The following is an 18,215-nucleotide window of genomic DNA, read 5'->3' as shown; positions in this document are numbered from 1 at the left end:
GCTTCTTCCTTTTCTCGAAGCTTGTTTAATTTGCTCCATCATTAATTGCATTTATTAAACAGCTCATTGTGATGTTATAGGTCTTATACCAAAAAGCCAGAACACAATCCCACTCTTTTGAGCTTATGGTAAGAAAGCAAACATTGGTCATATGTACAGATAATCACCTAGCATCCAAGAATACCAGCTTTGGCTACATACTCTAAGATGTTAACCAATATGTGACATTCTGGAAACGGTAGCACTATGGAGACAATTAAAAATATCAGAGATTTCAGGGGTTCCGGGAGCGGGGTTAGGGGTGAATAGGTGTAGCACAGGGCATCTTTAGAGAAGTGACACTATCCTGTATGCTACTGTAATGGTAGATATGTAATAGTATACATTTGTTGAAACCCATAGAAATATACAAAACAGAGTAAATCCACATGTCAACTGGAGTTTAGTTAATAATAATCTATTAATATTGGTTCATCAGTTGTAACAAATGTACTGCATTAATGCAAAATGTTAATAATAGGGAAACGACGTGCAGGGGAGAGAAGGAGCGAGCATATGGGAACTCTTTACTTTCTGTATAATCTCCCCAAACCTAAAACTGCTCTAAAAAAGTAAAGTCTTTTAATTACAAAGAAAAAAAAAAAAAGAATACCCGCTTTGGAATCAGCCTGGGTTGGAATCCAAGCTCTGCCATGTACTACCGAGTGACTGGAAACAAGTGATAGAGTCGCTCCAGGCCTCAGCCTCCTCATTTGTACAGTAGTGTTGGGAATAATATTGATAATAGTACCCACCTCATGGGAATGTCGGGATCATCAAGTGAGACCATTCTTGTGGAATGCTCAGCAGGGCGCCTGCCGTCCGGGAAGCCACCGAAGAACCTTAGCTGCTGTTGTTTCGCTTGCTTAAACAATATTGCAATGGGCGGGGTCACCAATTTGCTTGAATTATCAGATGATTGGGACTTAGCGTTCACTGAGGAAATAAACTTGGAATATCATGTCCTTTCAGATGTTGCAATTTCGCTTTTCCTGTTCATCTTTCACCGAACATGAATTAAAAAAAAAAAAAATCAAGCAGCTGGATTTTGTAACTTCACAAGTAAAGAACGCAGCTGGCAATGTGGGATAAATAAATTGTGCGCAATAAACACGTCTTTATTAATAAAAATCTGCATGAAGTGTAAGCTGGGCGTTTCAATCATTGTAAAAAGAATATTCTGATGAGTGAGCATGGAGCTGACTGATTTGAAAATGTGCCCTTGAATCTGTTACAACATGTAACTCAACCAAAATCAACGGATTATGCAAAATTATGCAACTGTGAATGGTTCCCTAGCAGAGTGAACACAATAACCGTAGGAACGATAGCTTGATTGTTTTCAAGGATATACTAAGTGTATTCGCAAATCTTATTTTTTTTTACTGGGGACAGTTAAATAGCTTGATTTTCAATCTCCGTTTTTCTTCTGGGTGTTATAATTGGTGGTGGTGGTTTAAGTTTGGGAAAAGGAGAGAAGCCCCCGACCCCTCTTTTTTTTTCTCCCAGGGGCTGCTAGGAGCTGCAGTTAGAAGGTCTCCACCCGCCTGCCTTGGTATAAGCGATTTTCTGGTGTGTGCTTCGGGGGGATCCGCTATGGTTGTTGCCTGCCTGTTCTTATCGAAACTCACCTTGTGTTGACAGGGGACGCCCCCTTCCAGTGCTGGCTCTGTAGCGCCAAGTTCAAAATCAGCTCGGACTTGAAAAGGCACATGCGCGTGCACTCGGGGGAGAAGCCTTTCAAGTGCGAGTTCTGCAATGTCCGCTGCACCATGAAGGGGAACCTCAAGTCGCACATCCGCATCAAGCACAGCGGGAACAACTTCAAGTGTCCGCATTGCGACTTCCTGGGGGACAGCAAGGCCACACTCCGCAAGCACAGCCGGGTGCACCAGACCGAGCACCCCGAGAAATGTTCCGAGTGCAGCTACTCCTGTTCCAGCAAGGCCGCCCTGCGCATCCACGAGCGCATCCACTGCACCGACCGCCCCTTCAAGTGCAGCTACTGCAGCTTCGACACCAAGCAGCCCAGCAACCTGAGCAAGCACGTGAAGAAGTTCCACGGCGACGTTGTCAAGACCGAGGCCTCGGAGAGGAAAGACACGGGCCGGCAGAGCAGCCGCCAGGTGGCCAAGCTGGACGCCAAGAAGACTTTCCACTGTGATCGGTGCGATGCCTCCTTCATGCGCGAGGACTCGCTCCGCAGCCACAAGCGGCAGCACAGTGAGTACAATGAGAATAAGAGCTCGGATGTGACCGTCCTGCAGTTTCAGATCGACCCCAGCAAGCAGCCCGCCGCGCCCCTCACTGTGGGGCACCTCCAGGTGCCCCTCCAGCCCAGCCAAGTGCCCCCGTTCAGCGAGGGCAGAGTCAAAATCATCGTTGGCCATCAGGTGCCCCAGGCAAACACCATCGTCCAGGCTGCGGCGGCCGCAGTGAACATCGTACAGCCCGCCTTGGTGGCGCAGAACCCAGAGGAACTGCCCGGGAACAGCCGGCTGCAGATCTTACGCCAGGTCAATCTGATCGCCCCTCCTCATTCCTCGGGGTGTCCGAGCGAGGCGGCGGCGATGCCCCAGCCGGCTGTCCTGCTGACCACTCACGACCAGACGGACGGAGGCACTTTGCACCAGACCCTCATCCCCACGGCCCCGGGCGGCCCCCAGGAAGGCTCTGGCAACCAGACTTTCATCACCAGTTCGGGCATTACTTGCACTGACTTCGAAGGCCTGAACGCTCTGATTCAGGAGGGGACCGCTGAAGTGACTGTGGTCAGCGACGGAGGCCAGAACATCGCCGTGGCCACCACGGCTCCGCCCATATTCTCCACCACCTCTCAGCAAGAACTACCCAAGCAGACTTACTCCATCATCCAAGGAGGCGCCCACCCAGCTTTGCTCTGTCCGGCGGATTCCATACCAGACTAGTGCTTATAAAACAAAAGAAAGGGGGAAAAAGGAGTGACCAAAAAAGAAGTCAGAAATGGAATTCTGTGAGAGGTTTGCCCTTAATGTTTTTAAGGATTGTTGTGAAAACACCCCACCCCCATAATAAATGGTAATTTTATACTGCTTACTGAAATTTTTTTATGCTGCGATAGTTGTGAGACCTCTGGATCGCGGTGTTCTCAGTGCTGTAGAATCTGAAATACTACCAAGATGATCCCGATTAGGGGTTGGAATGAAATGAATTGAGTAGTGAATACATTTGTTTGCTTCCAACTTGATTTGCAAACTCTAATAAAGGTTTTTTCCACCTCATTACATTTGTGTAGTAGATGGTGCTTCTAAGCCTCTCTTAAGACCCCATTCTGAAATACCCCCAATGTTTGGGGGAATAGTGTTTTAATACATGGATACAAATCTATCGGCGTGAAGGACCATTTTCTACATAATGTTACATGGATTTTTGATCAAAAAGAAAAAAGTTTAGCGTAAATGAGGGGAAAAAAGGAATGGTTTCCTAATAAATTGATACATCATTAAAACATAACAAATGTTAGTGATTCTTCAGAGTCACAGTATGATTTGGGTTATTGGGGTTTGAATTATATAATTAAAGAGAACTTGAAGAAGCAAAGCTTCTTAGTCCTCTCTCATAAATAGTATATAAATGCCTTACCTTCTTCACAGTCAAATATGTGTGGTGCCTAAAGTGACCCAACGATCATTTTTATTTTGAAACTTCAGTGACAAACCTGACGTTTCTGTTTAGATGCCGATATAATTAACCTTTAGTTTAGGTTAATTATAATATTAACCTTTAGGACAGTTTTCTAGGATGGCATTGTTTTAGATAGTAAGATACGTGCAGTCCCAGGGATCAGATGAGAGGGATTGGAAAAGCACCTAGGTCCAAAGCATGGGCTGTACTGACGAGAGGGAAATTTCAAATTTGTCTGTTTTGAATTGAAATGCTGTGTAATCAGTAGATGGCGCCAGAGAGCGATCTCAAATTACACGTGCTTGGATCCAAAGACCTGAATTTGGGTCTTCATCTCTGATTTCCAGCTTCTAGCATTATCTTCAACTCAGGGTGGGCTCTTAATAAACACTGTATAAATGAAACATGCTGTCACAGAGCATGAGCAAGGATTGGTGAGGAGGGGAGGTTACTCTTGTGAGAGAAGCATATTTAAAATGTGAGAACACTTTAGATACATTTTTACCAGAGTAATCAACATTTTAATTTTATGCCCTAACACACAAACTTATTAAAATTCTCATGCATATCAATTCACTTTTACATAAAGATATTATTCCCTCCCCCCCTTTTTTTTGTAATAACAAACTAAGGAAATATGGAAAATGGTGATGCTGAAAACCTTGAGAATCGCCTGTTGGAAATAGAAAGTCAGCATCCCTTAGGATACACATACAGGGACTTCCCCAGTGATCCAGTGGTTAAGACGCGGTGCTTCCAGTGCAGGGGACGCGGGTTCCATCCGTGGTCGGGGAACTAAGATCCCACATGCTGCACAGCGTGGCCAAGAAAAAAAAGAAAACACATACATATATATATATCCTCAAGCTGGGCTTTGTCTTCTTTCTTTTTATTTTTGATCCTTCTTCGCCAGAAATGATTTTTGTATCAGCAGTGATGATAATGCGTCATAACTATGGTTTGGTAAGAAATCAAACAAGCTTGCAGCTTACTCTGTTAGTATTTTATCGCTTTAGAATTACTGCTTGCAGTGCCTTAGGAAACTATTCAGCCATTGGATTTTACCTGGGAAACTTCTATTGTCATGAACCTGTGTTCTACATCTTTTTTCCCAGTGTGCCCCTAGTTTCAACTTTTAAATGATTTTTTTCCTGATTATAAATGTAATGTGTATTCAAGATAAAAAATATGGGAAACACGTTATGGATCTTCCTCGACGTACGAACGGGTTATGTCCTGATAAACCCATTGTAAGCTGAAAATATCATTAAGTTGAAAATGCATTTAATACAGCTAACCTACCAAGCATCATAGCTTAGCCTCACCTACCTTAAATGTGCTCAGAACATTTACATTAGCCAACAGTTGGGCAAAATCTGCCTATTTCAGAAGAGAATATTGAATAGGTCATGTAATTTAATGAATACAGAAAGTGAAAAACACAGATTGGAGGGGTACAGAATGATTGTAAGTGTATCAGTTGTTCACCTTCGTGATCCCATGGCCGACTCACTGCCACTGCCCAGCATCGGGAGAAAGAATCAGACCACATAGCGCTAGCCCAGGAAAAGATCAGAATTCGAAGTATGATTCTATTGAATGTGTATTGCTTTTGTACCATCGTAAAGTCAAAAAATTGTTAAGTTGAGCCATCGTAAGTTGGGGACCATCTGTATGTATATTAAGAAAAATTTAAAAGTCACTAATAATTTTACTATCCAGGTGTAAAAATTGTGACCATTTTAATGGACTTCCTTCTAATCTTTTTTTTCTATGCTTGTGTATGTTTTCTATTTTTTAAATTTATTTTATTTATTTATTTATGGCTGCATCAGGTCTTAGTTGCGGCATGTGGGATCTTTCATTGTGCTGCGGGCTCTTTGTTGTGGCACGTGGGCTTCCTTCTAGTTGTGACATGCAGGCTTCTCTCTAGTTGTGGCGTGCAGGTTTTCTCTCTCTAGTTGTGGCACACGGGCTCTCTCATTGAGGCGTGCGAGCTCAGTAGTCGTGGCACACAGGCTCAGTTGCCCCACGGCGTGTGGGATCTTAGTTCTCCCACCAGGGATTGAACCCGCGTCCCCTGCATTGGAAGGTGAATTCTTTACCACTGGACCACCAGGGGAGTCCCATATGTATGTTTTCTACTCCAGTTACAGAGTTGGGGTTGAATTGAGCATACTATTTTCTTTTTATATACTATATTTCTCTTTATATCATTATATCTCCACGGAACTGCTGCCCTCCATAGATACGTATAATGCATATACACACACATGCGTATTTGGATTTTTTTAACAAACTACAACAGCAAAACTTGTTCCTTGTGATAAACTATATAGAGAATTGTACAAAAACCAAGCCAATAATCTTCAGCCTATTCTCATTCCACCCAAGGTAAGTAAGGTCTCTGTGTTCATACCAACTTAAAAGATAACCTAGAAAAGGCTTTCCCTTATCTTTATAGTAATTGTATCACACTATGTACATTTCTCTCTACCTTGCCCTTATTATTCCATTTATTAACAGTACTGTGTGTCAGTACAGCTATGCCTTTTCCTTTAAGCAAACGGTAGACTATGACTTACCATGTTATAAGCACCATGCTTTATTCACCCATCTCCATCTTCATGGGTATTTCGGTTGTTTGGGGGTTTGTTTGCCATTACAAACTGCCACAGTAAACATCCTACGTAGTTCCTCTTATTCAGTTGTGCTTTCTTTTCTTTCTGTAGGTTAGAGTCCCCAGAGTGCGTTTCAATGAGTTTCTGTAGTTTGTACTTGCATAGATTCAGATGAGTTTTTCAAAACGATAGTCTCGTTGGTGGTGCTGGTGGTGCGGGCTCCAGCTATCACGAATCTTGCTATCCATCTTTTGAAGTTTTGTAGGTCTGATGTGTGAAAATGGTAATCTGGTCTTTGTGCGTTTCCTGAGCTGGTGTTTTGATCTGCATCTCTGTGACACCTCTGCATAGACTGGTTGATTATTTGCATTTTTCTTATCTATGAACTTTAAACTCATACTCTTATTTTTCTCCTTGGGTTGCTGGGCACCTGGGGATGTGAACCCCATGTCTGTCAAATGGTGCTGAGTTTTCTCCCCTCCTATCCTTTGTCTTTTGACTTTCCTCATGGTGCTATTTCCATGTAAAAATAATCACTTTGTATGCAGTCAGATTCTTCTAGTGCTTTATTTGTGGCTCCTGTAGTTTCTAAGAAAGTCCTCCCTTCCCTTGAGGTTTTTTTCTTTAATATTTTCATTATTTGTTTTCAGTTTCTGCAGCCAGAATTCATATTTATGTGTGTATGATATAGGAGTTTAGCTGCCCAATTACAACCAGGACCATGTGTTAAACAAAATATTATTTTCCTTGGAACTGAAATCTTAATTTCACCTTTAGATGAAGTTCCCAAATATACTTGGCTCTATCTCTAGAATCTCTGTTCTGTCTCACTGATCCTTATAATTCTCTGGGTTGCCAACCTTACACATTTGACTATATTAGCATCAAGGTAATCCTTGGTATCTTTTAGACTTGCAAAGCCTCCCCGTAGCTATTATTTTCCAAAATTTTCTTAGCAATTCTTAAATATTCATATTTCTAAACGAACTTCATTTTGTCCATTACCCTCCCCCCATAAAAAGTAAACCTTTTGAGGATTTGTATTAGAATCATATCTGTATGGTTACATGAACTCATGAAAAGAATGACTTTAAAAACTGTTAAATCTGGGACTTCCCTGGCAGTCCAGTGGTTAAGACTGCACACTTCCACTGCAGCGGGCACGGGGTTGATCCCTGGCTGGGGAACTAAGATCCCACGTGCCACACAGCGCAGCCAAAAAAATAAATGTTAAATCTTCCACCCAAAAACTTTTATTTAAAGCCTGTTGTAATATATAGTTTTCTTCATATACAGTCTATTCTTATTAAATAGGGCCTGTATTTTCTTGTTGTTTTGAATTCTATTGTAACTGTAAATAGGATTTTTTTATGTTAAAATAATTATTTGTTGCAAGCATAGGGAATAGCTATATTTGGTATATTTGTCTATATTGTACTACCTTAGAAAAAAATTTTTATTCATTGACAGTATTTATTAGAAACTCTTGGTCGCTGATAAGTATGACATGATGGTTGTGGTATAGTCACCTCATTCCCAGGTGTTTTTTTCTCGTCCCTTGCAATACTTATACTACTTATTTTGCAGTCTTGTCCTATTGTATTAGTCAGAACCTCCGAACAATGTTGAAACAGCTGGCATCCCTGTTGCATCTCTGATTTTAACTTGAATGGCTTTAGAATTTCCCAATTTAATATGATATATGCTATTCCTTGGGTGGCAGTTTTTATAGTACTTAGTCATTCATTTTCTTCTCCCATTTTCAGAGTTTTTATCAAGGTGGGTTGCTGATTATTGTCAAATATCTCTTAACTATCTCTTGACATAAATATTTGGGTTTTGTACTTACATATGTTGATATGTGAATTAGTGTAGGACATAGCCTGGTACTGAAGCCTTTTGCATTCCTGAAACAAACCGTCTAGGTCATGTTGGATTATTCTTCTAATACATTCCTAGATTTCATTTACTAATATTTTCCTTGAAATTTTTATAACCGTATGTGTAAGTACAGTTGAATGCTGGTTTTCTTCTTTGTTCTCTGACTTTGCTTGTTTGTTTGTTTTAGGTTATGTTTCTCTGAAAATAAATTGAGGCTCTTTCCTCCTTTTTCAGTGACCAGCAATAGTTTGTTATTTCAGGAATTATCTGTTTTTTTTCTGGGCTGATACCCTTTTTCATTGTACATTCTTAACAAACTTTCCATTTTTTTCTGTAATTAATGGTCTATTTGGACTTTATGTCTCAACTTGATAAATTTTGGTAATACATACTTTGCAAAAGAAAAAATCATTCATTTTGCTCTGTAATTCCACTTAACATTCTCCTAAAATTATTTTAGACTCTTTGGCTTTTTTTTTTTTGATCTAACAGTGCTCTTGTTACTTTTTTGGGGGGGTGGTGGTTTTAGGGGAGTTTGGGGTGGGTTGTGTTTTATTTGTATTTTCAGTCTTCTCCTTAGGTAGTTTGCCAGGAGTTTATCTGTTTTGTCATTTATGTAAAAGTAAAGCTTTTGCTTTTATTTATTCTCTCTCTACTCCTCCATTTTATTCATTTCAGCATGTATCTTTATTTCAGCATTATCTTTATTAATTCTTTCCCCTGCTTTTCTTTCAGTTTATTTTGTTAGTCTAATTTCCTGTGTTAAGTTCACTTATTTTCAGCCTTTAAAAATGGGGAAGCATTTAAAGCTGTATTTTCCAGTATGACTTCACGTATGTTAAAAGATCATTTTTTTCAAAGTTAAATCATGACTGCCATACAAATATAAAATGAGCATGTGTTAGCAATTTTATCTAATTCATTAATTAATGAGGAAATCAGTAAGTTGTTACAACAGGTTTGAAGGGGAATTCAATGTATGCTTACACAGGCAATCAGGAATGCTGAAAGAAACTTACAGACAGATGCAAAACTGGTTGGGGTCTACAGGGCAACCATCAGTTGCATTCCACCCACAAGGTGTGTTTACATTCTTATATGTTTTTTGCATTATTATATGTTTCTGTAACTCACAAAGTTGTAAAATAGCTCAAAAACGCTAAAAGGCATTGACCGCTATAGGATTAGATAACCCAGAGCTGGGATATGACGGGACAACCAGTAATCTTTTTTGCCTATTTCCAAGTCTTTCAGAAATTTTCATGACTTCCAGATCCCTATAGATTTTTATATGAAGTGTCCTTCTTTCGTAAATTTCTAGATACTTCGTTATTTCAGTTTTAGGGTTGGTTGGTTTGTTCCGGAAGTCAGGGGGATAAAACCCAAGAGTTATATAAAGGTTTATGTCTTATTTTTCAAGTAGTTACAGTTTGTGAAACTGTATTTTCATTTTTGGTTTCTGATATTAATGAGTTTTGATCTGAGAATATGACCTGTAAAATACGCGCTTTTTGTAATTTATTAGTTTTCTTTATAGCCATGTACATGACCAAGTTTTGTAAACGTTTGAGGAGATCTATGAATCAAGTATGTTGACTTTGTTATTCAGATTCTCTCAGTTTTCGTCTGCTTGATAAACTTTGAAAGAAGTATTTTTAAGCCTCTTACTGTGGCTGTGTTTTTTTATCGTGCTTTTCTTGTATTACTGTGTTTCATTTTATTATACTTTGTCATGTGTTGTTTGATGCATGTGAGTTTGTGGCTATTATGTGTGTGTTCTTTGTCAATTTTACATTTTACCCTTTAGTACATGCCTGATCTTTCTATTTAATAGCTTTGGGCCTTAAATTACACTTTATTTAATAACAGTATTCCAAGTCTTATTTTATATTTTATTACATTTGCTTGGTTTATCTTTCCCACTCAGTGGTTTAATATCTTCCTTTAATAGCATGTCTTTGTCTTTGGTTGGAGAAGTCAAACTGTTTGCATTTCTCGTAGTAACGTATACTTGGTATTATTCATTTCTGTCTTATTTATTTATTAAACTTTGTAAGTTTCTCCTTTTTCTTTTCTAACTTTTCACTATGTTCTTGAAAGTTCTTATATGTTTCCATTCTACTAATAGTTACTTTCTAAACTCTAGCGATTATTTTTAAATCGATTCCTCTGTTGCTATATCAGATTTAAATATCAACTAGGCCCAAACCTTTCATTAAGAAGTCTCCTCCTCACAAGAGGAGGCCGTTGGGCCACATCTCTTTCTACAACCCCTCTCTCCAAATCCTGGGTGTTGCTGAGGTAGCTTGTGAGTTTACTTCCAGGCTTTTGTTAAGTCTTGCCCTACAGTATGTCTCTTATGTTCCAATTCCCAAATGACCACATCAACTGAGATTTAACCAAAGATTACAACATTCGTTGTTCACCATAATTTCTTAAACTCTTCTTCCCGTATTTCACATCTTTACTCTGAGTTTATCCTTATTCCATTAATTTCTTGAGTATATTCCTTAGAAAGGGCACATAAGCTGGTATTTCTTTTGCCCCAGCAGATGGATGATACCTTTGCACAGCGGATTCTTTTCTCTTCAGTAATCTTTAAATTCTGTTCTCATGGAGATGAGAAGTTTGATACTGATCTGATCCATTTCTTGAATGCCCTAGATCCAACGACCAGCAAAGTTGAGACAAAATGGTAGTGTTGCCAGGAAAAAAAGTTGGAAGGTCTCTCACCTCAGCCAAGTCAGGTTGAGAGAACCAATCTCTGAAATTTCCAGAACAGAGGGAGGGGACTGAAAACGGGAAACATTACTAATCTTGAAACATTTTTGTTGTTCATTTCATCCCACTCCTCAGCAACAAAATTATAGTTCTACAAATTGAAACACATTTTTTATTCCCTTTGACCGTAGGGCTCCAAGCTTTAAACATTTCTTTTACATCAAATTATCATTCAAAACAACTTTTTGTTGTTGTTATGTTGTAAACTACATAAATATATTACACATTTTTGATAAATAATTAAAATAAGCAAGAATATATCTTAATGCGTTTGATAGGCCTAGTTTTTCATCAGTTTATATATCTGTGATGATATTAAAAAAAAATTTTTTTTTACCAACTGCTAGAATGAGATACAGATCTCTTTCAGTTATAGTCCCAATTTTCTTTTTTTATTGAGGTAAATGCTGAGAAGTCTCATTCGCATAAATAAGGATAGAGACATAGAAAGTGTATTGTTACAGCAATGCTTCTCAATTATTTTAATTCCTTCTGAGTTAAATGCCAGAAAATCATACAATGATCAATCATAATTATTTGGGTCAATTTCGTTAAAAGCAAAGAAATGAAAACCACCTGGGATTTCTTTCCCAGTCATGGACCAATTACTTTCTCTACCTCGGCACCATGAGTCACCTTCTGGGTGTACTCTTAGATGATCAGTTTTAGGGAAAAGTACACATCAAAGTTGAGGATCTGAGAATTGATTTCCTCAATCATGCCCATACACCTCTTGAGAAATCTTTGTATATTCCCCAAATACAAGAACCCCAATTGAAGGCCCTTGCCCTGGAGCAGGGTTCAGCAAACTTCTTTGGTAAAGGACCAGGTAGATGCCGCGCAGCAACTAAGCCCGTGTGCCACAACTACTGAGCCTGTGCTCTAGAGCCCACGTGCCACAACTGCTGAGCCCACGTGCCACAACTACTGAAGCCCATGCACCTAGAGCCTGTGCTCCGCCACAAGAGAAGCCACTGCAATGAGAAGCCCACTCACTGCAACGAAGAGTAGCCTCCACCCGCCGCAACTAGAGAAGGCCCGTGCACAGCAATGAAGACCCAACACAGCCAAAAATAAAGAAAAAATAAATAAATAAATAATTTTATTTATTTATTTACTTTTTAAAAAAGGACCAGGTAGAAAATATTCAATATTTTTCAGCTCTGTGGGCCACATGGTCTTTATTGCAGCTCTTCACCTCTGCTATTACAGCATGAAAGTAGCCAGAGACAATAGTAAAGGAGTGGGTGTAGCTGTGTTCTGATAAAACTCTATTTATGGATATTGACATCTGAACTTCACAAAATTTCCAAGTGGCACAAACTATTATTTTTCTTTTGTTTTTTTCCAACCATTTAAAAAAAAAACGTGAAAACCATTCTTGGCTCGCAGACCACATAAGAACAAGTGCATTGGACCATAGTTTGCCAACCCTTGCCCTGGACCCTGCACATAATAGGTACATAACAAATATTTATTAAATAAATGGTACTAATGATTTTCAGTGATAAAAAGCTAACATTTATTGACTCAGGATATGCCAACACAATGCTAAATGCTCTACCTAATAATGTAATCCTCCCAACATCCCATGAGGGAGGATTACTATTATTACCCACATTATGCAGAAAAGATATTTCCCAACTTTCCTGGTTTAAGAATCACCTGAAAAACTTGTTAAAAATGCCCACAGCTACAGCCCAGCTTTGGAGATCCCAGTACAGCACATCTGGGTGGGACACCTGAGAATCTGTATTTAAATCTAGGACTCTGGCTATTTTTCTGATCCAGACAATAAGGGAAATACCACAGTAAAAAACCAGAGGCTCAGAAAAGGTAAGAGATCCACCCAGGATCACACAGCAATTAGGTGATATTTAAACCAAGAGCCAACACTCAAATCACCTGCCCTCGTTCTAATCAGCATGCTTTCTCTAGTCATGACCTTCACCCAACTTGCTAAATCTGGGCTTCTTTGCCGGAATTCTTTTCCCCTCTACTCCCACCCACCCCTGGATCTCCCTGGAATGTTAAGTGGGACTGGGCAGGCCTTGCTGGGGTGCCTGCCACGCCTACCCCCAGATGTGAGTTACAGGCCTGTTTTGTTGCACGTCAGTTTACCACTGTAATTTGGGGAGTTCAGAGTTACTGTCTGTGCTCTGAGCTTTTTTTTTTTTTTTTTTTTTTTTTTTGCGGTACGCGGGCCTCTCACTGTTGTGGCCTCTCCCGTTGCGGAGCACAGGCTCTGGACGCGCAGGCTCAGCGGCCATGGCTCACGGGCCCAGCTGCTCCGCGGCATGTGGGATCTTCCCGGACCAGGGCACGAACCCGTGTCCCCTGCGTCGGCAGGCGGACACTCTACCACTGCACCACCAGGGAAGCCCTGCTCTGAGCTTCTTATACACACCAAAATATTTCAGTTTTGTGTCCCACATTATTCTGCAGTGCTTGATCTAAGAGGTCAAAACATAAGCCTGCTAGCATCTAGTTTTACATGGGTTTTCTTGGGGAAACCAAGAGTTCGAGGGTTGTGTCCTGGAACAGGGTTTCTATATTGATACTTCTTGGGTGGGTCTTGTTTGTTTGTTTTCTTGGCTTCAGAAGGATTCTCTGAGCAATAAAAACTGAATGCTTACAACTGAAATTGATCTTCGGTTCATCAGCCAGAATTGGATCTTCTGGAAAGATTTCAGTTGACGATCTGGAATAAAAACGATGATAGCTTCTCTCCCCTGCCCTTCTGTTTCCTTTACTGCTGTGACACTGTCCTGTCTTTAAGAGGCTGTGTGAGGAACTAGATTTGACCCAGGAGACTGTCCACAGCGAGACTGCCTAATCTCAGGCAGGGACTGCAAGGCCCATGACTACAGCCTGCAGAGACGGTGAAGTCTTGCTTAAACCAACCCTTCGCGCTTTAAAATGCTCTTCCGCACTTTCAGTGACATGGGGAAACAGAGCAAGAAACAGGTCACGTGACTTGCCCAAGCTCACTCTGCTGGTCACTGGTCTTTGCTTTTGAGCCCAGGTCCCTACCTCCTTCCTTCCCTCACCCCTCCTTCCCCCAGCGCTGAGTGTCCGGCTAGTGGGTAATGAACAGAGGCAAGAGTACCCATTCCATTTCCTTTGGTTTAGTTTTCTCATTTAGCTTGGTGCTTCCGACTTCATCCTGGCATCATGAGAGCAACAGAGGGTGCCCACGAGTCCCCAAGCCAGAGAACAAACTCTGAGAAAAGGCTGTGGTTTAGTATTGAATTGTGGGGAGCCAGCAGGGTCCCACTGCCACTGTCCTGGACTAGGGGCATTTTTGCCCATTCCTAAACACACACACACACAGAAGAAAATTATATATATATATAGAGAGAGAGAGAGAGAGAGAGAAACTTACATTTTACAACTGTGTGGGCACAAGGATTAATATAATCTAAACTGGATTATATTAAAATTTTTTTCTTCTGATTTTAAAACAAATTAAAGCTCTTCCATGGGCCCCTAATTGGAGATGTCAGCCCCTGGGGATGGGGAGATTATAACCAAGACATGAGGAATGTTAAGAGAAGTTTTCATTCTACACGGAGAAGAGACAGGTTGGGCGAAAGTTAATTACTTATCTTGGTTTTGCCTAGTTTGTTTTTTTATAACAGCTTTATATTGAATTATACTGAGATATAATTCAAATGCCATAAAAAGACTTATATTCTTCTAAAGAATATAATTTAGTAATTTTTAGTATATTCATAAAGTTGTGCAACCATTACCAGCATCTATTTTTTTTTTGGCGGTACACGGGCCTCTCACCGCTGTGGCCTCTCCCGTTGCGGAGCACAGGCTCCGGACGCGCAGGCTCAGCGGCCATGGCTCACGGGCCCAGCTGCTCCGCGGCATGTGGGACCCTCCCAGACCGGGGCACGAACCCGTATACCCTGCATCGGCAGGCGAACTCCCAACCACTGCGCCACCAGGGAAGCCCCATTACCAGCATCTAATTGCAGAACATTCTTATCACTCCAGAAGGAAACCCTGTACCCGTTAGCAGTCACTTTCCATCCCTGCTCTTCCCAGCCCCTGGCAACCACTAATCTACTTTCTGACTCCGTGAGTTTGCCTATTCTGGGCATTTTATCAATACATAATTGGAATCATACCATATGGGATCTTTTGTATCTGACTTCTTTTACTTAGCATAATGTTATCCAGGTACGTCCAGGTTGTAACGTGTATCACTACTGCATTCCTTTTTATGGCCAAATAATATTCCATTGTGTGGATAGACCACATTTCATTTATCGATTCATCGATTGATGGAAATTTGGGTTGGTGCCATTGTTTGTCCTAGTTTTAAAGATACTCGTGTATTCAGGTTTTTGGAATTATTTGTGAATTTTTGTCATGATACCCACTACCTACTGAACAGTTACTTTGTGTCACTCACATTAACTCTTTGAACATCCCCATCAGCGCTGTTCAGGACCTCTTATTAGCGTCATAATTTTAGGGTTGGTTAGGCTGAGCAACAGAATGGGTGAGCAGCTGGCCCTGGGTCACACAGCTAGTCTAGTTGATTTGGTTGGACTCACCCAGTGATTAAGATCCTGTTCTAGATTCTGATCCTACCAGAATCCCATACTGCAATCTAGTAATGGGCGGAGCACATTCATCCATCTTTGCACGAAGACAAAGACAAAAAGGTTGATTCTAGCCCAGGGATCAGTATGAAAATAGTCAGGCACGGCAGGGAAATGACACACTCTCCTCTCAGATAAGTAGCAAAGGTGGAGCCTGGCCAAGGAGCTACTCTGTTCTCTTAGCAAACTAACGTTTATTGAGCACTTACTACACACCAGGTATTTGCTAAGCATTTAACTGCTGTGCCTCCTATAACCAGCTCTCAAGAAACCAAGAGTGGACCAGAGGAGAACTCCGAAATTTCTTCTGACCCAGTATTGGCATCCCTTAGTTCTCAGGAAACACATCCATCCATACATATATCACATTTACCTTTTTTTTAACACATATATATAGATATGTACTTGTATTTTTAAAACACGATTTCTTAGGATAGTCAAAATGTTTTGCAAATTATAAGTAAAATAGTACTTTTGAATATTCTTCCTTGAACCAATCTCTTTATTTTTTTCCAAAAGTGCTAGCTATAAAATTGTAAAAGAATTCCTGTAGTTAGTTGTTCAGTTTTTTTTTTATTATTATTTATTTATTTTTGCTGTGTTGGGTCTTCGTTTCTGTGCGCGGGCTTTCTCTAGTTGCAGGGGCCACTCTTCATCACAGTGCGCGGGCCTCTCACTGTCTCGGCCTCTCTTGTTGCGGAGCACAGGCTCCAGGCGCGCAGGCTCAGTAGTTGTGGCTCACGGGCCTAGTTGCTCCGCAGCATGTGGGATCTTCCCAGACCAGGGCTCGAACCCGTGTCCCCTGCATTAGCAGGCAGATTCTCAACCACTGCGCCACCAGGGAAGCCCAGTTGTTCAGTTTTTAATGCTGATTTTGTGGTTCTTAAGCAGTGATGAGAGTCACTTATCTTGGGCTATATTCTTCTGGCATTATCTTTCCCTGAGCATTACTTCGCTGAATTTTGAGGGTGGAATTGGGTGATATTTAGTTATTAGGGAAAGGGAAACAATAGGGCGAATGTTCTGAATGCCATCAGCTGCTTTGGTTGTGTGAGTTGATTGGTAGGTTCACTCCAGGTAGGTGTAGAGAACGTTCAACAGGGCCCACGGAGCTATGAGGACACTAGATGCTATGACTGAGCCACTGCCTTGAAGCAGCTTATGTCTAGATGCCACTGTTTCTTGTCTTGTCGTTGCCTCTACCAAAACTGTGGATCTTGAGGGCTCCGACTGGTTCTAACCGTGCTAACCCCTGGAAGGAAGTGTTCAGCAAATGTTCACTGAACTCATTCACTCATTCAGTGTTTCTCAAGCACCTACTCTGTGCCAGGTGTGGTTCTATAAACTTGGGAGGTATCAAGAGCAAACAAAGAGTGATCTTTGCCCTTGTAGTCTACCTTCTAGTGTGGGGAAAGAGACAGTACATAGAGAACAAAACACATCTGTACATTTTACAGTGTCTTAGAAGGATAAGTGCTGTGGCATGGGGGGCAGGGTTTGATAGGGGAGAGGGGTTGCAGTTGTATATAGGATGGTCAGGGAAGGCCTCCCTGAGAAGTTAAGACTGGAATGAGGGAGAGAGGGAGCCATGTGGATATCAAGAGGGAGAGAGTTCCAGGCAGAGGGAACAGCCAATGCAAAAACCCTAAAACAGAAATGTGCCTGGGATGTTTGAGGTTAACGTGACCAGAGGAAAATGAGCAACAGAAAGAGAAACTGGTAGAAAGTGGGGTTGGGAACAGTATGATTCTGTTTTTTGTATTCTGCCATATTTTAAAATAACTGAAACAATAACAACAGTTGCATTCATTCAGCAAATACTAATTGCATATGATGGTAGGGACACAAGGCAGGCAGGGTCCTTGCCCTCTGGGATCTCACAGACTAGTAAGGCAGATGGGCAAATAAACATTTGTCACAGTATATGAATGCTCTATCAGGGGGACATAGCAGGACGACAGGGAACCCATATAACCCAGGTTTGAAGGGCCCAGGGGAGGCTGCTATGGAAAGTCAAAATGATCATTGAAATTGGGAACAGAGAAATGGGGGGTGAGCATTCTAAGGTGGGCTGGAACACATGAAGCCCTGGAGGAGAGAGGTCATTTGTAATCGGAGCATTTTTCTAGAAAGGAAAAGGCAAAAAAAAAAAAGGTGCTCCTTGGAGAATGTTAGCTCCTGGGAAGGTTGTTTATTTCTAGAGAAGCAGCACCACATTTATACCATTTATATAAAGTGATCATATAGTCCATCATCCAGACTGGGACATCAGACTGGGACACCTTTGAGAGTGGGGTGGCAAGCACTATGGGTAATTATGCTGGGAGAGCAGGTATAAGTAGCCTCCAGTATGCCCTTACCACCCTCACCGATGGAAGGCCCAGCCCAGAAGCTGTAAAATAATGCCTAATGCTTCTCCCTAGTGGTGGAATGCAGCAACACAACACAAGTCAAAGATCAGAGTTTCCTATCCCATGAGTCAGTTTTCCAAGAAAAATAACGAGTCACATGCCACAGAGCTGATCAGAGTTTGGGTTTTGACCTAATGCTTTAGAGATAAATTTATTACTATAAATGTATCAAGTCTTTATCCATCTGTTTATTCTTC

At 41.1% G+C, this 18,215-nt stretch overlaps 1 protein-coding gene across 5 annotated transcripts in view; it reads left to right on the top strand.

The window, feature by feature from the left end:
* ZFP64 (ZFP64 zinc finger protein) overlaps positions 1-18,215 on the top strand; it is a 79,575-nt gene that overhangs the window by 26,754 nt on the left and 34,606 nt on the right. For 3 of the 5 annotated variants that reach the window (XM_030839118.3, XM_030839117.3, XM_060285021.1), the window contains exon 6: positions 1,684-3,110. The exons of the other annotated variants lie outside the window; for them this stretch is intronic. In XM_030839118.3, the coding sequence (XP_030694978.1) occupies positions 1,684-2,966 (1,283 nt within the window). In that variant the 3' untranslated portion in view covers positions 2,967-3,110. Of the gene's footprint in view, positions 1-1,683; positions 3,111-18,215 lie in introns of those variants that run through there. 5 annotated transcript variants of the gene reach the window in all.

Source organism: Globicephala melas, chromosome 15, assembly GCF_963455315.2.
Source record: "Globicephala melas chromosome 15, mGloMel1.2, whole genome shotgun sequence".
NCBI classification, from domain to species: Eukaryota; Metazoa; Chordata; class Mammalia; order Artiodactyla; family Delphinidae; genus Globicephala; species Globicephala melas.
Note: the sequence above shows the minus strand (reverse complement) of the source record. Positions and strands in the feature narration are given on the sequence as shown.